The 22,705-nt window shown below is 41.8% G+C and overlaps 1 protein-coding gene across 2 annotated transcripts in view; it reads right to left on the bottom strand.

Annotated features, from left to right (window-relative positions):
* Positions 1–22,705, bottom strand: part of LOC143961249 (A.superbus venom factor 1-like) — a 251,857-nt gene that overhangs the window by 1,358 nt on the left and 227,794 nt on the right. Inside the window, exons 35-39 of one of the 2 annotated variants that reach the window (XM_077470484.1) lie at positions 20,127–20,232; positions 19,476–19,565; positions 16,700–16,783; positions 9,750–9,833; positions 3,789–3,924 (exon numbers count right to left, since the gene is read on the bottom strand). In XM_077470484.1, coding sequence (XP_077326610.1) covers positions 3,789–3,924; positions 9,750–9,833; positions 16,700–16,783; positions 19,476–19,565; positions 20,127–20,232 — 500 coding nt within the window. The remainder of the gene's footprint in view (positions 1–3,788; positions 3,925–9,749; positions 9,834–16,699; positions 16,784–19,475; positions 19,566–20,126; positions 20,233–22,705) is intronic. The other variant, XM_077470485.1, reaches the window with a different exon arrangement.

Below are 22,705 nucleotides of genomic sequence, written 5' to 3'. Positions count from 1 at the left end.
CAGCTAAGCTGGAATAGTGAAAAAAAATGTATTGACTGAAAAATACAATAAGAAATGCAAAACATAAAGCCCAACATGACAATGCCCAACACCAAAAAATAAAAGTGCTTCTAGACAGATGTGTCTTAGTGCCTTATAGTGGCTTCACCACGGGTGTTCATAGAGTAGATGGCAATGCACCAAAGGTGTTTGACCCCTTTTTACAGAAGGTCAAATATGCACTTTCGGAAAACCAGATTGGTTCCTGAGCTTGCACCCTTCCACTCCACTGATCCCTCAGATTAAAGCTAGAATGTAGGAATATACTCCACCAGAGACTCAGAGAAGGAATTTATAGTGTAGTAAGTTTTATTTAATGTTTAAAAGCAAGTATATAAAAAAAGTTGCACTGACAAAATACAATATTTAACAGTTTGGATTTTTATTATAAATGAACGCGATGGTGAATATAGCTGGGTTTATCCATAAAGGGCAGATGGACAAGGGCCATAAAGGTAAGATAAAGGCACCTCTAAATGCAGTGGTTAAAAGATTTATTACAGGCACAATGGGATTAAAACACTTCAAGAGAGTAAGAGGTCATAGGCATATAATGATTAGTCCCCCTATGAATTGCTGTAATCCTCGTCTGTCTGGGGGAGAGAGAGAGTCGCCCTGTAGCTGTCAGAGTCCCTGGTGATGAGGATTAGTGAGGAGGTGAAGATGCAATGAGGCAGTCTGGGTTCTGGGACCAAGCTGGAATGCACACGGCCGGTGTAGCATCAGATAAAGGTGATGGGTGGTAACGCATTTCAGAGCATGCATGGCTCCTTATTCACACCTATGCCCATTCTTGCCCAGGGGGCTTATGAGAGGTAAGGGGAGGGTGGGGGAGAGAGGAGAAGGGTTGGTGTCTGCTGATATGCTGGGGAAAGATTTTAAACCTGTTGATTTCATAATAGGCCATAGTCATGTGACTGGACATGTGACAAAAATAAGCACATTCGATTTAGTGTGCATCTGGTCTTAATTGTCCCAGAAGGTGAGATACCCAGCCTCACCAAAGCACCCTCATTTCTCCCATGTTTTGGCTGAGGTAGATTTTCGGTCCAAATGTTGTCCCGTCCTCCATTTTAGAGGAGCCCAACCAATAGAATCTGTTTTTCCATTATAAATGCGGAAATGGCGGTTTGTCACTTCCTAAAGACGACAAGTATGGTGAAACGTACATCAGAGCGGGGATTCGTCACTTCCAGGTTCCTATGTGACTACCCACTAAGGCTCATCATTGAGAGCGAGGCGTAGATCGCATGTCAGTACCTGACTGACAGACCCCATCCGCACATGCTGTAGACACCTAGTGCCAGATTTAGGCATGGACACATGTGAGACCAACTTTTTTTATACACTTGCTTTTAATCACTTCAGCCATGGAAGGTTTCACCAGGCCATTTGTTGCGATATGGCATTCCCTCACCTTAACTAACAATTGAGTGGTCGTGCAATGCTGTACCCAAACAAAATGTATGTCCTTTTTCCCCACAAATAGAGCTTTCTTTTGGTGGTATTTGATCACCTCTGCAGTTTTTATTTTTTGCGCTATAAACAAAAAAAGGCCAACAATTTTGAAAAAAAAAACTATATTTTTTACTTAATATACTAAATATACCCCCCAAAAAAATGTAAAAAAAAAAAATGTCACCTCTGCACCCCCAGCTCCCCCAACAGCTCTTTTTAACTCTGTACAAACACCCAGCCCATCCCCCTTCACTTTAAACAATTTACCAACCCCCCAGCTCTGACGTGTATAGGACATCCACAGTTTTTCCACAGGTAGCTCACTGCACAACTGTCCTCTTTTTCCCTATGCGCTTCACATTTGCATTAGAGCGGTGCAGCCAGCTCCATTCTATTAGGTAGAACTGTTTTTTTTCCCCTTCAGCCTACTGCACTCTCATATCTGCAGCTTTGCCTGTTAGATCTCTGCACAGAGCCAAGGAGAACTTTAAGAGCACTTCACTCGGCTCTGTGCTACAGAGATCTGACAAGCAGCAGGCGGGGATAGGAGATGCCTTCAGAATCCCCCATGAATTTCCAAGTTGCTAGCAGTTGCAGCGTCTGGACCCGGGGGGGGGAGGGGGGGGAATCAGATGTTCAGCAGGTGCCTTGGGTGTTGGTGCTGGCACAGAGAAGCTGGTAGAGAAGAACTACAGAAAACATCCACTACAGGCTTGTGTGTTCCGCCACGTTCCAGCTGAAAAAAAAAAAGATCTGATTTTATACATGTGTAGCACGAACCCCCAAAGGAGCTGCTGGTTAGATTTGGGCTTACCGTTACCTTCTTCCCTCCACACTTCAGTTCTAGGGGTGCCTCATGGTAGATGGTACAGTAACTCGAGAGACTGACAACAGATCCACTTGAATGGATTTTATTTGCAAAACGTAGACAATGAAGGAAATTCAGGTACTCTTAATGTCAAAGTCTAATGTTGAAGAACTTGTTTACTTTGACTGCATCCAGAGAATAGCCATTCGCAACTGGATGTTCACTCAAGTTGGACAGTCCCTCTCTCACAAGGCCCAGCAGTCAACAAGGTGCTTACTCAGGAACAAGTCTTTGTCACAGATGTTGTTGTAGAACACGTAGGAAACTAAACTTGAAGAACACTAATAGGATACCTGGATCTTTCAGCCAGCTTGGCGATATCCATGAGACCGGATTCTATTGGGTACTTCAGCTCCTCCAGGCTCTTACTATGAACCAACCCATACGTGGCCTTCTTCTGAAGAGTCCTCCCCTGGATAGCGTGAAATCACTGGGTCTCTCCCAAACCAGAGACGGCACCCAACCAACTCAGAATCCTCCTTTAGTTTCCTTGCCTCGGGCTAGCCAGCCCTGAGACATGAAGATAGGGTGGATCCGCACCCCAGGCCATAGCCTTCCTGGGGGCTGGTCAGGAGGACCAGGACCATGAAGTCAGTACATCATTCTGGACTGGATCCCCGAATCACGTGATGTCCCAGAAGCACAGAAAGAGTGCTACTCCCACTGGGCGGACTCCGAGAGAGAGTAACTTAAGCACCCAACCAGTCCATAGTTCCATACCTGCCAGAAGAGGCAGTGCCTCCTGTGGTCAGGCTGAACATCTCATAGTCCAGTCAGACTGATGCTGAAGTCCAAATTTAGACAATTGTGCCTAAACCAAACTGCAGTTTAGGCATAACCTTAACTTTGAAAAACGCATAGCGCATGCTCTTCAGGAGCCGTTGCTACACATGTATTTGTATAGTTTTTCAATTATGTTTTCCCACAATTGTAAGCAAGCTTTGGAAAAAAGGTTAATGGACAAAAATTGCTACCTACCTCTGGTGGACAAGAAGTTGGAACAAAGGTGCTGTCCAATGCAACAGGCAGTACTTTGTTTCTATGGGGTTGATTTACTAAAGGCAATTAGTATGTGCACGTTGCAAAGCGCAGTTGCACTCTACCAGTGCAATTGCTCCAGAACTTAGTAAATTAGGTAAAATTTCACTTTGGAAAGAATACCCAATCACGTGCAAGGAAAACGCCCCCCCCCCCCAAAAAAAAAAAAAAAAAAACACACAGCATTTTTGCTTGCACATGATTTGATGATAGAAGTCAGCAGAGCTTCTGTTCATTTATTAAGCTCTGTGGCAACTTTACTTGCAGAGTACAACTGCACTTTGCAAAGTGCACAGTCTATTTGCCTTTAGTAAACCAACCCCTTACTGTATTTAGCTTAAAGCTAATAGTAGATTGAAAAACCTCACAATTGTTTGAGACTTACACAGATGGCAGACTCCAAAGATCCTCACTTTTGCCCCAGAGGAAGTAATCTCTGCCCTTCTCCAACTTCAGAAAATGTTGACAAGTTTTGTGAATCAGAAAATTACGCTTCCAACCTTGAGTTACTTCATCTGCACCTAGAAAGTAAAAAAATAAAACTTTTAGAAGTTGATTCAATAAAGGCAAATAAGATTGTACACTTTGCAAAGTGCAGTTGCTAAAGAGCTTAGTAAATGAGGTAAAGGTCCACTTTGAAAAAAAAGCGTACCCAATCATTGCAAGGAAATGAAAAAAAATAATATTTTTTTGCTTGCACATGATTGGATGATGGAAGTTCAATACAGCTTCCCCTCATTTACTAAGTTCTGGGGCAACTGCTAATGCAGAGTGCAATGCAATTTGCAAAGTGCACAGTCTATTTGCCTTTAGTAAATCAACCCCCTTAGTGTCTTGAATATTCTTGGTGCTCTTTTCATTAAACATGAAGCATTTTTGGAAATATTACTGTTGAACTTTTTTGTGGAGCCACCACTGTGGGAAAACAGCTGCAGGTGGTCATCTTTGAAGCATGGGTATAGTACTGATACAAGTGTATGTGCCATACATACAAGTGTATATAAAACCTAAAAATTGCAAAGACCTCCTAGGGTACCTCTGATTTTAAAGGGTCCTCCTAGCCCTGTTATTGATGATCTGGCCTACAGCTGCTCCAGAGTACTCAATGATACACCAGTAGCAACCAAATTACAAACATTCATGCTGTCAGTCTTTGCTTGTAGGTCTTATTGGCTCAATGCCCAGGGGACAGAGGGATAAGCCATACAGCAGCCTCTCTCAACCAGGGTTCCTCCAGAAGTTGTTAGGGGTTCCTTGAGAATTTTTTGACTCCCAGATAAGTAACCCCTGACAATGATCTTTTTAGCTATCTGTAAGAAGGCATTCTTCCCACTAAACTCCAATGTAATGAGTATTATTTCCACTGGCCTTCAATTTTAGGAACATTCCTCCCACTGACTACCATTGTAATTATTATTCTTTCCACTGACCAGTGTAATGGGTCTCTTCTTCTCACTGAATACCAATGAAAGGAACATCTTTGCACTCCCCCAATGTAGGGAGCATTTTTCCCTCTGGCCACCATTGTATAAGGGCCCTTCTTCCAATGATCACCAGTGTAAAGGGCTTCTTCTCCCGGTGACCCACAACATAATAGAACTTTTCCCCAATGGACACCAATGTAAGGGGGCACTTCACAGACCATCAGTTTAAGAGGGACCTTCTCCACTGACCACAAATGTGATATAACACAACATTTTTCATGATCTTTTCCAGCCATTACTATTATTCTTTCATTTTTATTACTGAAAAGTGTTGTATAGAACAGTCCATATCCAGGGGCTAGACTTTGAAGCTGATAATGTGTCCCCAAGCAACAGGCCTGAAAGTTAAAAAGCATTCCTCTCAGTGGACCTCCTTTCCAAGCAAAGTCTGGGAGGCAAAGGCTGGTTACCTGGATTCACATGTTCTCCGGGTAATGCCTGGAGGGAAAGACTTTTTTAAAAGGGTTCTCTGAATTATTATCTTCTTCCTTAGCTCACATCACAGGCAATAAACCTAATAGTGATTCGTCAAAGTGAAAGAAAATATTCATAACCTATACCTATAACATACGGGGAAGATACTGTTTGAATGAAAAGCAGCCAGAAAACTTAGTCAGGGACTCATCAACGCAGACAGCGTGATCGGGAGTAAATAAGGCTGCAAACTGCTAGTTGAAGTGGTTTACAAGGGGTCAAATTCGTATCAGGGTCACCCTGAGGACAAGAGAGTTCATTGTCATTGAAATGCATGAACTGCAAGATCTTCTCGTATCGTGTCCTGGAGGCAGAGAACAAGGGCATATGGTGAATTGGGCCAGTGGACCAATATGACCGCAACTCACTTTTTTTTAGTTATGCCCATGAGGAGGGATAGGCCCAGGAAGGTCTTACATTTGGAGACAGTAATTGGTCTCCAATCTCTGGCAAGGGTCAACTGGGGATTAGCGGTGATGAATTGACCAGCATACAAATTGCTTTGGTCCACAATAGATTTATAGAGATCTTCCGTGAAAAAAAGTAAATAAAAATCAAGTGATGCAAAATCAACTGTTTCCACCTGAATTCCAGGTTGGCCAGTAAATAGGGGAAGTACGGGTGCTGCAGAAGTGGTGGGCTCCCAATTTGGATTGGAAAATGAAGCAGGCAGGGCACTATGGGCTCGATGGGCTTGTCTTTGTCTTCTTGGTGGCTGTGGGACATTAGTTATGCTAGCCACCTCACCAGCTTGAACTGCACTTCTGGGACTCGCCACGTCACCAAGTGTTAAATCAGTTCTGGATGTATGACCAGGATGTACTAGGCTGCTGGTGCTTACCAGTTCACCAGAAGGATGAGCGGCACTAGTACTGGCTCTCTGCTCCATACGAGGGCCCTGCGGTTCTTGCACCTCAACAACAGCAGAAGAACGGGGTAGAGTACACCTGACCTTGGCCCGGGACCACTACTCCGTTGTCAGAGCTATCTGTCAGAGCCTGAATCTGACAGATGGGTGACTTCCTCTTCACTCTCATCTGTCATGCTCAGAAACGTGTAGGCCTCTTCACTAGTGTACCTTCAATTGGACATTTTGGCCTCTAAATTTACTGGTACAACTAGTGAGACTCACAGGAAAAAAGAGCACCTGACTGTCAGTGACTGCTTCAAACACTACTAAAAAAACTGCTAGCGTTTGCAGGGATCAGGCGTGACTCTGTGAATGCTGCAGTTATGAAAAAATTGATATAGTGTTTTTTCAAGAAACACATTTCCGTTCGGATACTATCCCAACATGTAAATATAAATATTATACTACTTGGTTTTATAGTAAAAATCCATATGCTAAATCCACAGGAGTATCAATTGCTATGCATATGCATAAGAATGTGACGTGTCAAGTTTTAGATTCTATATCTGACTCTTGAGGTAGATATTAATTTCTAAAAATTAAAAATTGAATAAAAGTATATACTATAGCTAATGTATATTTACCGAATACCTCTCAAGTCTCTGAGGGTCTTAAATACATACGTATTCTTGAGACTTTTGCAGAGGGTGATATTATTCTCTGGAGTGATTTTAATCTGTTTTTCGATCCCTGAATGGATTAATCTTCAAGAAAAACCCATATTTCATATTCGGCTCTACGTAAATTAAAGCAGAAATTATCTTCAATTAAATTATTTGATTTATGGCATATACTACAACTTTCTGAGAGGGACTATACTTTCTTTTCTTCAGTTAATAAAACTCATAGTAGGCTTGATTATATTTTTGTTTCACAATCTTTATTAGACGCTACATTGACAATTAGCATTAAACCTAAAATTTGGTCTCAGAGTCTCAGTCTTTTCCCCCAGGAAGCCTTGAAGGCTTATATTTCTGTTATTTTGAAATCAGGTAAAGATGAAACAAACCCAAACAGTTATCATCCTCTCTCATGGCTGAATCAAGATATAAAACTTTAGGCTAAACTTACTGCAAATAGGCTTCAACCAATATTGCCTCAAATAATTCATACAGAGATCAGACTGGTTTTGTGAGGTCTAGAGACCCGAGATAAGTCCAGTAAGACTCTCTCATTAATCTCTCTATCACAGAAACAACAGATCCTGGAGTGCCTGCTTTCAGTCGATGCTGAAAAGGCATTTGATTGCCTAAACTGGAGGTTCTTGCTCCAATGACTTTGTCAGATTAATCTGGGCAATAATTTGATTAATTAAATCATGTCCTTATATACAATTACAACTGCACAGGTTTGAATAAATGGTACTCTTTCCACTTTATTCAAGATTTATAACGGAACCCGTCAAGGTTGTCCATTATCTCCATTACTATATGTGATCACAATGAAGCACTTATCAATAGCTATACGTAATGACCCTTCTATACATGGGATCACTATTTATGAGCTAGACTATAAAACTTCACTTTATGCAGATGACGTCTTACTTTATATAACATCATCAAGGATTAGTATTCCATCTTAAAAGAATTAAATTCCTTTGGATACCTAAGCAACTTTAAGGTAAATCTAACTAAATCTGATTTTCTAAATTTTTCACTACCCAGAGACGAGGTTTCTTCGTTAGAAGAATTATTTCCTTTCCATTGGCAAGAAGTAGCAGTGGAATATTTACGGTAGGAGTGAAAATTCCAACAGACCTTACTCTCGTTTATGAGCTACATTTTCATCCACTTTTATTACAAACTCAGGCTGAGCTGTTATCATGGTCGAAGCTTTCTTTATCATGGTTTGGCCGTATTAATTCCATCAAGATGGTTATTCTTCCAAAATATCTATATTTAATATAGAGGGTTTTTGTGGAGATGTATTATTATGCAATTTAGTTGTTTTGTATAGTATTTCGAATTATAATGGAGATGATAATCTCTGTTATTGGTATGCATTCAGCAGGTATTTGTTTTTGTGTGTGTGTGTGTGTTTTTTTTTTTTTTTGTTATCTTGTGTTTTTCTTTTTTTCTGAAATCTGAATTCTGAAAAGCAATACAAATATACTGAGATATAAACAGTTGGATAACTATTTCTTTTGAGGCGACCACCTTGTAGATTTTTCTGTAGCTTCATTTTTAACTTACATTTTTTGTAATGTTTCTTTTTGTTGACATAGCAGGCGTCTATTTTATTTCACACAGTTGATCACTTACTTGCAGCATAGTAAGGAAGTTCTGTCTAATCATTATATATATGCGCGGTTATTGACTCTACAGGGAAGTTTTAGCATTTCTGTGTCATTTAAAAAGTATAGCACTACCATTAGCAGATGTGTCAATATATTTTCTTTCTACTTTATGTACCATTCATTTCTGTCAACCAATACATATAACTATTTTGTATGAATACATGTCTGGTGAATAAATCTCCTATTTTTAGTCTGTGTTCATATTGATTGATCCTGTATCTTACAAATAGTATCATGTCAAAAATGATTCATAATTATCGTGCAGGAAAAATTATTCTCGATGATAAAACTGAAAAAAAAAAATTGTTGAAATAAAAAAAAATGATAAAACTGGAAAAATTATTCTCAAAAGCACAACATGGCACAGAATTAGATATGCGGTCACCTAAACGGTGACCTCCATTTTTACAGTCTTTCCTCCACTTGACTACTACAGTAGTTTTGCACTGCAGAGTCTGCACGCTGTCCAGTGGTCAGTAATATAGCAGACCTGCCACGTCTCTTCCTCAGCAATACAAGTCTGTGTAATGCCACGTACAAACGACCGAATTTGTACACACGACCGAACCGCATTACGCCGGACAATTCGATCGTGTGTGGGCTCCAGCGGACTTTTTTCATCCTAAAGTCCGGCGGACTTAGAAAGTAGTTTTGCATCAAAATTTGTCAGTCGGACTTGGCTTTAAGCGGACAATACGTCCGTCAGTGTGCTAGTCCGGCGGACTAAGAATGACGCATGCTCAGAAGCAAGTATGAGAAGGAAGCTATTGGCTACTGGCTATTGAACTTCCTTTTTCTAGTCCCGTCGTACATGCTGTACGTCATCGCGTTAGAAATCGCCGGATTTTCGGAGGGTCCGTGTGTGGCCAAGTCCGTTCGTTAGAAAGTCCGGTGGATTGTTTGCCGGACTGTGTGCCGGACTAAGTCTGCAGGACAATTCGATCGTGTGTACGTGGCATAAGGTTGCCAATGATAGGGGGTGTGGCCATTAGTCACCTATGCCAGCACACAGCACAAAGCACTGGAGTGGAAGGACAGAAAGAACATTTCCACAAAGACAAAAAACATTTTAGGGTATATACAAGAGAAAACTGATTTAAAAAGATAAGGTACAGCAGTATTATACTAGTATGAAACTTCAATTGGGCTTAATTTTAATCACATGCATATAAAAGGCGTTACCTTCCTTAAAAACTCTTTGAATGGTCATCACATAAGTGGTATAGCTGTGACTGTCCTCTATGTCACTGAGTGTTGCCTTGTATGCTGTGGGAAAAAAAATATATATTTGTGCTTTAAAAGGAAATCAACTGAAATGTGTTGGAGAGCCATCTATAGATACCGAGCTGGAGACCTAAGCCACATCCCAAAATACAGAGAAAAAACAGAGGCGGTGCCCCTGGGATTTTATGGGCAAAGAATGAAGACCAGATAAAGGAGTAAAGAATGTATGTAAATACACAAAATTGAATGATTATAAAAGCAAGACGGATAGTCATAATAGTACAATACAGCTAGGTTCTGGAACACATGACTGATCTCATCGTGGGAGGCCCAACAAAGTGCATATGTACAGAAATCCCAACATGTTTCAGAATATATGCTGAAATGTTTAATTACTTCTTCAGGGACTGTTTTAAAGCAAGCTGTATTATCTGGTGACACAACAGCAAAAAAACAAGTCAGAAAAAATATGTGTATACAGAATTCAGTATATATATATAATTATACAAATATATGAACAAAAGCAGGAAACATCATGATATATAAAATATAAATAGAGGACATGGCTTGGCACGCAGCTTGGATGGCAGCAAACTAGAGGAGCTCCGGCGAACACACAGCCTTACAGCCTGATACTCAACCTCCAAGGCGCCAATGCTGTGTAAAAAGCTTTACAGCATCCCACACTTGGAAGACCGACAACAGAGGCAGGAGGAACAATTTTAGGGTGGGGGCATTCCAGAATCTGTTGAAAACTACCAAATTATCCCTGCTCTCCAAAGAGTATTCAACAGCCTGCTAGACAGAAAGGAAGATATAGAGATAGATTTTGTCCGGGCTCACAGGGCTCTCAGACCGAGGGGTATAATATGCTGTCTTCAGAGCTTTTGAATAAAAGAAAACATAATGCGAAAGGCCAGGAGAAATTACCAAGTCATTTTTAATGGAGAAACTATAATGCCTTGTACACGCGGTCGGACATTCCGACCACAAAATCCATCAGATTTTTTCCAACGAATTTTGGTCGAAACTTGTCTTGCATACACACTGTCGCAAAAAGTTGTCGGAAAATCTGATCGTTCAGAATGCAGTGACGTAAAAGACGTACGACGGGACTGCGAAGAGGCCAGTAGCCAATTGCTTGCGTCCCAAAATGTATTGTGAGCATGCGTGGCACTTTGTGCGTCGGAATTCTATACATACGATCGGATTTTGTTGTTGGAAAATTTTAGGTCCTGCTCTCAAACTTTTTCTGTTGGAAATTCCAATGGAAAAGTCCGCTAGAGCCCACACATGATCAGATTTTCCGACAACATAATACGATCTGACTTTTTCCGTCTGAATTTCCAACCGTGTGTAAGGGCATAATGCTGTTTCAGGACTTATCCCAAATCACCTTAAAAAAAAAAAATCACAGGGCCCTGCGTCTTCTGGATAAGCTGAAAGACAAGGACTTAAAATACACTTGGCATTTCCTTGTAGCGCTCATTGTGGTCACCAATGGCCATCAACATGTTCTACACACCCCGGTGGAGTTTACTGACTTTTGTGAGGGTCTAGGCCTGGACTCGAAAGAACTACCAGACTGATGCATTGATTTTGCAATACCACCTCCCGATAGAAGCCCAATCTGTTCACCATTCTCCTCACTTTGGAGGTTCCAAAGCTGGCCCTCCTAACTCAAGACCTATGGCTGAACGAGATCAAGAAGAGGGTTAATGGGCGTGTCAGACAAACAAGTTCACCCTTAATTCACGCTTTGTTTTCAAGTTGCAGATCTTTTCATTTTAATTTTTCCTGTATCTTCTCTCAGCCCCCAAAATGCAGCTTTGGCACATGGACTGAACCTCACATTTTCCCTGAAGGTTTGATAGTAAAAGGTACCAATGGGGCTCTTCAGGAAAAGTATCTGAGAGCATTTGCTATACTTTAAGATATATTTTTGCCATTCCAGGGACTACGGATGTTATCTCTGGTAGTAACATAATTGCTGACATAGTAAGGGTCAGTACCTTTTTACTGCAATTGTTATACTGCTGAGGAGTTCTAAACTGTTAGGCCTGAACCACCCATCTCTGCTGCAGCACAGATAGGTTGAGTACTGGTCCTGCCACCTACATGTGGCGGACAAATATGGGAACTGTAATGGTGCAAACAATTAGGTCACATTATACATTTCAGCAAGGGGTTGGTAGCGATGTGCTCTAATGTTTACATGGGAGCATATACCCACGATCATTTGGGTTTTAATAATCAGCCCTCTATATTGTTGGTCTTAAGGCTGTGTGTTCTGTGGAGGTGTGGTTTCACCTGTTAATACATATACTAACCTACATAGTACATTAGTAATATCTGTTCACTCACCGAGTAGCTGTCTCCCTCTCTCCCCCCAACAAAGTGACCTGGAACACACAAGCAGTGTCCAGGATACTCTAACATTAACCTTTACAGATAGTGTTCTATCTAAAGGTAGTTCTGTACTTCTCTAACTTTCTCACTCAGACTCACATCTTTTCTATCTCTAATGCTATTACCTTTTGTACAACCACCCCCTCCCTGTGTTGTGTTGTCCCCCCTATACATTGTAAAGCACTGCGTAAACTGTTGGCGCTATATAGATCGTGTATAATAATAATAATAATGCCGCGTACATGCGACCGGGCTTTCTGGCAGACTAGGTCTGACAGGATTAGTCCGGACAATCCGATCGTGTGTGGGCTGGTCCATTTGTTTTCGGGAAAAAGAGTCCGGCAGAACTAGAAATAGAACATGTTTCAAATCTATCCGACGGACTCGTGTCTGACGGACTTATATCGGGAAAACTGTTCGTCTGTGTGCTGGTCCGATGGACCAAATTTGACGCATTGGCAGCTATTAGCTACTGGCTATTGAACTTCCTTGTTTAGTCTTTAGTTTAGTTTACATCATCACGTTCAAAACTAACAGACTTTCAAACGGACTTAGTCCATTTGTGTGTGTGCGCGCAAGTCCGTTCGGTCCTAAAGTCCGTCGGACTTCTGCCAAAAGTCAGAAGACCATAGGACCTAGTCTGCCGGAAAGTGTGTATGCAGCATTAGTGTCTTAGATTGACCACTTTGCTTATACAACAGTGAAATAATACCCAGTATATACAAGTCTGTATTTCAGGTGTTCATCTCGATACACTTCCTCCTGAATCTTCATCATGGCATACTCCTCCTTAGGTCATGGCCCTATGGCGATCTCACATAACATGAGGGGGCTGAATATTCCCAAAAAGTTAAAAAAGGTAGGTCACATTTTGTGTTTTTACAAGAAACTAATTTTTAAAACCCACCACGTGCCAAAACTCACTACTTCAGTCTTCACTAGGGCATTTCATGCCACCAATAACCACACCAGATCCAAAGGGGTATTGATTCTAGTAAGTAAAGATGCCTCTTTTGAGTAGTGGAACAACTGACAGACCCTGATGGCAGATTCATATTTTTGAAAGGGACATATGGGGGCACACCCCTCACTTTAGCGAACGTGTACTTCCCCAACAAGGCATACCTTACATTTTGCAAGCATATTACAGCAGCTACAGGGTTTCATGTCAGGATGCCTAATATTTGGAGGTGATTTTAACATCCCATTGAACCCTCTGGCAGACACTTCCACCAGTAACACCAGCATTAAATACAAGGTTCTCAAGAAAATTAAATCCATCCTGCATTCTCTCCAGTTAATAGACTCATGGCACTTTCTCAATCCCGATGGACAAAACTTCTAAATCAACTTGATCCCACATGAGAAATAAGCCCACCTAGACTACCTTTTCATAGCACAAAAAGATCTCAGTTGTAACAGACACCAATAGCTTTGACACTTGATCTGATGAAGGCTCCTCCTAAACCTCAGACCTGGAGACTTAACTCCTCTTTAATTTCTGACCCCTCTCTTTTGACCAAACTCACAGTATCACTTAAGAACTTTTTTGAATGCAACAATACACAAGACGTAGACCCCCTGGTAATATGGGAAGCACACAAATGCACACTTAGTGGTGAACTGATAAGAATGGGTGCTCAGCGCAAAAGAGAGAGGGAGAAAGAAATCAAACTTCTCAACAAACGCATTCACAGATTGGAAACATTACATAAATAGTCACTATCAGTCCAATCTGCCAAAGAGCTGCTAGACACTAGGAAGACACTGAAGCAGAACCTAGACACTAGAACTAAACTCTTTCTGTTCTTTAGGAAGAAAATATATTATGAAACAGGCAACAAAACTGGCAAAGTGTTAGCGAGGGCCCTGAGGCCGCGTACACACGCGGGGACTGTTCGCTCAACTTTGTTCGTCAAACAGTTTCAGCGGACAGTCCGCTCAAAATTAGCATGGACGGACTTGGCCACACACGACGAACGAACAGTCCGCTGAAACTTGCGCGATGACGTGAACGGCACGTACGACGGGACGAAAAATACGACGTCCTATACACTGCAATACAACCTTCGGCGTGTAAATCCTTTCTGAGCATGCGCGGAACTTAGTTTGATGAACAAGCCTACACACGAGGGGACTGTCTGCTCAAACAAAGTTTCAGCGGACAGTTTTTCGGAAATTCCAAAAAACTTTGTTCAGCAGACTGTTCGCTGAAACTGTCCGCTGAAAGCCCACACACGAGCGGACTGTCCGCCGAAACACTGTTCAGCGGACAAAGTTGAGCGAACAGTCCCCGCGTGTGTACGCGGCCTGAGGGAACACACTGCTAGCAATACCATCATGGGCATTAAGCAAGCCAATAGCTCCTTAGATGTCACAATGGAGGCGATTGCACAACTTTTCCACACTTTTTACTCTAATACAATCTACCACAGCAACATAGACAACCAGGCATGGTCAGTTACAGGTCACAGATTATTTGGAACTATCTAGACAAAAGTGGCCTACCTGCCCTGGAGGATTTGGACTCTACCCTGTTAGAAAACCAGATAGAACCATCAGAAATAAAAAATGCCATTAAAGATTTGAAGTCCGGGCCCAGATGGTTTCACATCTATATATTACAAAACCTTCATAGACATCTTAACAAATCCATTGGCGGCTGCTTTGAACTCCATGTCTCAACCCAAAGAGGTAACTCCGGATCTGCTTTCAGCATTTATAACGGTCCTTCCAAAACCCGGTAAGGACCCCTCAGAGTGTGCAAGCTATCAACCTATATCTGTGCTAAATCTAGATGTAAAAATATTTGCAAAGATACTTGCCAACAGACCCCTGCTACAGAAGATTATTGGCCCTGAACAAGGCTTCATGCCGGGCAGAGAGGCTAAGGATAATGTGACTAAGTCCCTGTTTTTAATTAATTCGGCCAGAGCACAGGACATCAGGTTCCTTCTCCTATCCACCGATGCGGAGAAGGCCTTTAACCGCGTGGCTTGGGACTTCATGCTGGCCACCTGTAGACATGTGGGAATGGGTTCTCGGATGATGATGGCATGGATCTAAGCTCTTTGTCAAAAAACCAACAGCGAGATACAAAGTGTGGCATTTATTTTTAGAGAGGATCCTTATCTCTAATGGCACACAACAGGGCTGCCCATTGGCCTTATGTTAACTTAAAAAAGCAGAATTCTGTTACGAAAAACAGGTGGAGAATACACTCCAAAACCATTACCTGTCCCGAAGAATAGTAATAAATAGTGATGACAATATTGAGCCATTTATATGACCAATGATCACAAGTGATACAGACATATTAAATGCGGATAGGAATGGGTCAGAGGTAATGACAAATACTGAGACCTTACATAATGTAAAACTATGATGTGAACAATTCATTTTTAACCACTTCCTGCCCGACCTAAAGCAAAATGATGGCCAGCGGTGGCTTTCCCGTTCTGACTGAACATCATACTGTATGACGTCCTTCAGAACAAGTCACTTGTGCGTACCCCTGGGGGTGTGCAACGCGACGATGGGTGGTGGGGTGCGTTGCTTGAACACCAATCACATTAAAGAGCCTATGAAGTGCAGCCCCATCAGGGATGCCTACCAGTGCCCACCATTGATGCCAATCAGTGCCCATCAGTAATGTCAACCAGTGCCAATCAGTGGTGCCTGTCAGTGCCTCCTCATCAATGCCACCTATCAGTACCATTTATCATTGCCACCTATCAGAACTGCCCATCAGTGCAGCCTATCAGTGTCCTTCATTGCCGCTTATCAGTGCCCATAAAGGCTGCCATTAGTGCTGCATATCAATGCCACCTATCAGTGACTAACAGTGCTGCATATCGATGCCACCTATCAGTGCCCATCAGTGCCCATCGGTGCTGCATATCAGTGCCACCTATCAGTGCTGCCTATCAGTGCCCACCGGTGCTGCATATGAATGCCGCCTATCAGTGCCCATTAGTGCTGCATATTAGTGCCTCCTCATTAGTGCCCATCAGTGCTGCCTCATCAGTGAAGGTGAAAAATGACTTATCTGCAAAATTGTTCTGCAGAAACAAAGAAAAACTTTTTTTTTTCAAACATGTTGGTCTTTTTTTATTTATTTAGCAAAATTTTTTAAAGTGGTGATTAAATACCACCAAAAGAAAGCTGTATTGATGTGGTTAAACATATTTTATCATGATACCTAGATCAAATTCTAAAGATTTTGACATACCTATTTTGTAATCTGCTACATTAAAATCCTACCCGTTTTCACTGTTCTAACCTAAAATATTACTATATGGATGCGGTACTTTCAATGGACCATTATTTTTGCATGGTTCTGCATTCAGTCAGGCCAGATATTGTACTTCATTGGTCTGATTTTAGATTGTGACATGTTTGATCACCTTTAAGCAAAGAAATTTGAAAAACAAAGTAAAAAAGTAGCATTCATGCAATTGGTTTGTCACATGAATATCATTATCCAGTATCTCACCCACCATAGGCCACACTTTCTTCACATATCTTGTTGTACAGGAAGTTAGGATTGTTGTCATCTATTTGATGATCAACGTAACAGTTTCCTAAAAGAAAGTAATAGAATACAGTTTACTAAATGTGTATAAAACATCAAGAGTCACCTTTACAGCAACAATTGCTGGGTTCACCATCTTAGATTACAGTCTGTTTCTGCAGAGGTTACAGGACACTTGCCCCTTGACATGGGTTAAAGAGAGAACACCAGGTAGAGTAATTAATAAATACATCACCCAATAAGGCCCCATTCATGCTTGAAAATGGGACTGTCGATTACATGTGTTATGCCCCGTACACATGATCAGAAATTCCATCAGAAAAAACTTGGATGTTTTTTTCCGACAGAATCCTGCTCAAGCTTGGCTTGCATACACACGGTCACACAAAAGTTCTCTGAACTTTCAACCGCCAAGGACGAGTCGAGAAAATTAAGTTCAATGCTTCTGAGCATGCGTCGAATTGTATCCGAGCATGCTTTGGAATTTTGCGCTTCGGAATTTGTACAGACGATCGGAATTTCCGTTCGGATCTTTTTCCGACCGAAAAATAGAGAACCCGCTCTCAATATTTTGCTGGCGGGAAATTGGCCAGCAAAAGTCAGATGAAGCATACACACGGTCACATTTTCCGACCAAAAGCTCTCATCTGTCTTTTGCTGGCCGAATTTCCAATCGTGTGTACGGGACATAAGACTTAGCAGGGGTTCCCGGTGATTAGCTGAAAGAGGAAGGTCCAATGAAAGCAATAGGAGGCTGACAACTTCCGCAGATAATCAAGTATTCAGGGCTGAATCAGTTCAGGTAGATGCTGCTTGAGTGATTACATGTGAGCAGCTGCAATTAGCTGTGCTCCCATTGCTTTCAATCAGTGGCAGCTGCTCTAGTAGGGGAGCAGGGGCACCGCCCTCCTGTTCCATGCGCCTGGCCCCTAATCTACATGCAGGTTGCCGGACACATGGATTTCAATGTTTTTTTTATTTTTGAAGCACATGATTATAGCCTGAGGCTCTAATTGGCTTTAAAAAAGGGTGGGACACCCAGCTGTGTGACAATAGCGAATTAATATTCACTATTTTCCTCCTGATTCTCCTCCAGGCCAGTAAGCAAGTGGATCTTAAGACTTGATTGGCCGATAGGAGAAGCGACTGTATTGGCTGCCAAGGAGGAAGCCACCAAAGAGGAGGAGACGCAGGAGGAACCTGCCGAGGAGGAGGAGTTGCAGGGGAAGCCGTCGAAGCTGCTTGCGACCTAGATGGGGTAAGTGTGGGGCTGGTGGGTGGATGGCGAATGGAGTACCAGCCACCACTGCTTTCAATGGATCTTACGCTTGCAGCTTTTCGTTGGGAATCCCTGCTTGGTCTCCCGCATATAACTGCTGATAGCGCCATTACAATACTCAATTTCCATCTGAAAACTTCCCCCTGCAGTAATTGCATTCCACCACTAGATGTCCTTCATTGTTTGGGTTAAATGACAACCTGCATCATTCAACTCTCTTCCTCTGAGCCCAGGCAGTCATAGTAGAGCAGAGTTTGGCACACAGATATCAGTCTTGCAATGTGAATGTGTTCATTAGCTGATGAATTATGTGGACTGCACCCAAATGTGTATAAGTGTAAACCCAAATGTGTATAAGTGAAATATAATGATTTATTAAGGGAAGTGAAAAATATAAATACAACCACACAGTGCAATAAACCAACCAACAGACAGAGACCCACAAATAACAACAGACAGATATGTACAATGAATGGGAAATACCAGGATTATAAACAATAGCCAAGCAAGGGTCATGCACAGGGGATCAGTAGATAAACAAAGGGCAGTCCCAGAATCAGCAGATGGGGTAAGGAACACAGGACAGGGAGAGGATGGACGGATCAAACTGCAGGGCAGGGATGCAAGACAACAGGTGGGACAGGATAGGGATCAGGATAGGGATCAGGATAGGGATCAGACAGGATCAGGTACTCAGCTACCAGGTTTAAGGAACAGGTACAGAGCTTCTCAGGTTCAGGATCAGGGCACAAGGAAATATACTAAGGCAAGGCATAAGTGTGTCTGCCGGGTATTTATACAAATCTCAATCAGACTCAGGTGATGCCTGATTGCCAGAGAAGATGTTGGCCCCACACTGCCAGGAACCACCCGCTGGTGGCCAGTACTGGGGACCAAAGAGCACATAATACTACCAACAGGGGGAAAGATCCCCTGGCAGTTCCAGACTGCCAGGAGACACCTGCTGGTGGACCAAAGTACTGCACGCTAAATATCAGGCAGTGTCATCAGTGGATGGAACTTTCCCTGACAGCTGGTTTTTGCTAGGCAGCTCTGAGGTCTCTTTTTCCCTTACTGCACAGCTGGATCCTAATGCGCTTCTCACCTCCACATACCTATGCCTGATACAAGCTACTGAAAAGTGAGCAGCCTAGGACCAGAACAGGGTTCAACCACGGATCTACTTCTTTGAAGAAAAAATCACCAAAGACCAAAGATCAAAGACCAGAATATTACTACAATGAAAGGCACACACAGTACAGGAGGAAGCAGAGCACATTGTTACCACAAGAGAAGTGGAAAGACCCATGACATGACCACCAGACTGGTAGGAAGATCCTTGATTAAAAGATATGTTTGAGTATGTATAGTTATGAAACCAGCAGATGATTTGTTTTTCTCTATGCTAATATTGGTTTAGGATTCCAAGTAGGAAAAAAAATGGCAAACAGTTAAGACTTGCCTTCAGTACAGCGACAAATATCTCCTTTACAGACTGTTTGCAGAGCTTTGTTATCCTCCTTCATGTGATAGAACTTAGTGCATCTGTTGTCTACAAAGAGAAAATATCATCCTAAACACACAATTTACATAAAGGTCCTGGAACTGATTAGTATACTGAACTCCTAGCTGTAGGTTAAAGTACACAACTCTCTAGAGGAAAATTAGAAATATTAGAGATCCTGTTCCAATGAATATTATGTTCTCCTTTCCCCTACAAGATAAGCTCTCTTCCACCCTACATCTGACATGCTCAAGCCCACATTTTAGAAGGGATTAAAAGAAATAGATAAAGCTTGCCAACTTCCAGTGGTTCACACACAGTCTCTTACCCAATTTATGTTGCTCCCACAGACTCTTAAGCCCCATACACACTATCAGATTTTTTGCTGAGTTTTTCTTCAGATTTACCAAAAGTGCAAGGGCCTGCCTGATTGCATACACATTGATACTCCTAAGGTTTGACCTCATATTATATGGTTTTGGTAAATCTGAAGGAAAAACTCAGCAGGAAATAGTGTGTATGGGGCTTTAGTGGTGTATACCAAGTCACAAGTTTAGGGCAGCTAAATATAAGTGCCTGTTGAAGCCAAGAAAGATAAACGATTCTTACCTGGACTGTAATAGTCAAATATGGTGACAGATGCAGGCTGTAGGTGTTCGACCCAGAAGTACTGGTGAACATTAAACTGTAGGCATTGTTTCTCAGTCCAAGAGACCTGGCTCAAATAAGTAAAAAAAAAAAAAATAAGCAATGGTAGTAGATAAAGAAAGGGGCAGAACAATAAATATACAGGACTGACAACCATCAATCTAAATTGGACTATATAGCAACTTTCAGCATTTGACATCATTCTACAACTTACCTACCTTTAGCTATGTAAACTGAGGAACTAACAACTACAGTACATAGGCTTTCTGACAAGAACTATGGGATTAAAAAAATAAAAACAGGCAGTCGAAACCTTGGGACCCCCTCGTAGAAGATTGGAAAAACATTGCCTGGTCTGATGAGTCTCGATTTCAGCTGCGACATTCAGATGGTCGGGTCAGAATTTGGTGTGAACAACATGAAAGCATGGATCCATTCTGCCTTGTATCAATGGTTCAGGCTGGTGGTGGTGGTGTAATGGTGTGGAGGACATTTTCTTGGCATACTTTGGGCCCCTTGGTACCAACTGAGCATTGTTTAAACACCATGGCCTACCTGAATATTGTTGATGACCATGTCCATCCCTTTATGACTACAGTGTACCCATCTTCTGATGGCTCCTTCAGGATAATGCACCATGTCACAAAGCTCCAATCATCTCACCACTGGACAATGAGGTCACTGAACTCCAATGGTCTCCACGCACACCAGATCTCAATCCAATAGAACACCTTTGGGATGTGGTGGTGGATGTGGAGCACCCTTGTTAAATCAATGCCACAAAGAATTAAGGCAAAAGGGGGTCCAACCCGGTACTAGCAAGGTGTACCTAATAAAGTGGCCAATGTGTGTGTTCCTGTATTTATACCTATATCCCTTTGGGACACAGACATCAATGAAAACCTGAGAGGGGATGTAACTTTTACCATTTAACCATATGTTATGTATACAGATATGGATGCATTTCAATGTAAATCAGTGTTACAGAAGAATATTAAAAAAATGGAAATAAAAAAATAATAATAATATACATGCATATACACACAGACATATATATATATATATATATATATATATATATATATATATATATATATATATATATATATATATATATATATATATATATATATATATATATATATATACTGTTTATATATAGATAGTATCTCACAAAAGTGAGTAGACTCCTCACATTTTTGTAAATATTTTATTATATATTTTCATGTGACAACACTGAAGAGATTGCACTTTGCTACAATGTAAAGTAGTGTGTACAGCTTGTATAACAGTGTAAATTTGCTGTCCCCTCAAAATACCTCAACACACAGCCATTAATGTCTAAACCACTGGCAACAAAAGTGAGTACAGCCCTAAGTGAAACTGTCCAAATTGGGCCCAAAGTGTCAATATTTAATGTGGCCACCATTATGTTCCAGCTCTACCTTAACCCCCTTGGGCATGGAGTTCACCAGAGCTTCACAGGTTGCCACTGGAGTCCTCTTCCACTCCTCCATGATGACATCACGGAGCTGGTGGATGTTAGAGACCTTGCGCTCCTCCACCTTCAGTTTGAGGATGCCCCACAGATGCTCAATAGGGTTTAGGTCCAGAGACATGCTTGGCCAGTCCATCATCTTTACCCTCTGCTGTGTTTCTGGGGTTGTTATGTTGGAATGCTCTGCTGCGGCCCAGTCTCTGAAGGGAGGGGATCATGCTCTGTTGAATATCTCACAGTATATGTTGGCATTCATGGTTCCCTCAATGAACTGTATGTAGCTCCCCACCACCATGCTTCACTGTAGGTAAGACACAGTCTTTGTACTCCTCACCTGGTTGCCACCACACACACTTGACACCATCTGAACTAAATAAGTTTCTCTTGGTCTCATCAGACCACAGGACATGGTTCCAGTAATCCATGTCCTTAGTCTACTTGTCTTCAGCAAACTTTTTTTCAGATCCTCAGAGAGTTCTTTGCCATGTTAAACTTCCAGTGACCAGTATGAGAGATTGAGAGCGAAAACACTAAATTTAACACACCTGCTCCCCATTCACACCTAAGACCTTTTAACACTAACAAGTCACATGACACCAGGAAGGGAAAATGGCAAATTGGGCCCAATTTGGACATTTTCATTTAGGGGTGTACTCACTTTTGTTGCCAGTGGTTTACATGTCTGTGTCCCAAACGGATATAGGTATAAATACAGGAACACACACATTAGGTATTTTTTGCTAGTACCGGGTTGGACCCCCTTTTGCCTTAATTCTTCAAGGCATAGATTTAACAAGGGTGTTGGAAACATTCCTCAGAGATTTTGGTCCATATTGACATGCTAGAATAAAGCAGTTGCTGCAGATTTGCCGACTGCACATCCATGATGAGAATCTCCCATCCAACCACATCCCAAAGGTGCTCTATTGGATTGAGATATGGTGAGTGTGGAGACCATTGGAGTACAGTGATCTCATTGTCCAGTGGTGAGATGATTGGAGCTTTGTGACATGGTGAATTATCCAGCTGGAAGGAGACATCA

The sequence above is a fragment of the Lithobates pipiens genome, unplaced genomic scaffold, assembly GCF_037356315.1.
Source record: "Lithobates pipiens isolate NorthernLeopardFrog02 unplaced genomic scaffold, aLitPip1_a1.2 Scaffold_8, whole genome shotgun sequence".
NCBI classification, from domain to species: Eukaryota; Metazoa; Chordata; class Amphibia; order Anura; family Ranidae; genus Lithobates; species Lithobates pipiens.
This window is presented reverse-complemented; position numbering and strand designations above follow the sequence as displayed.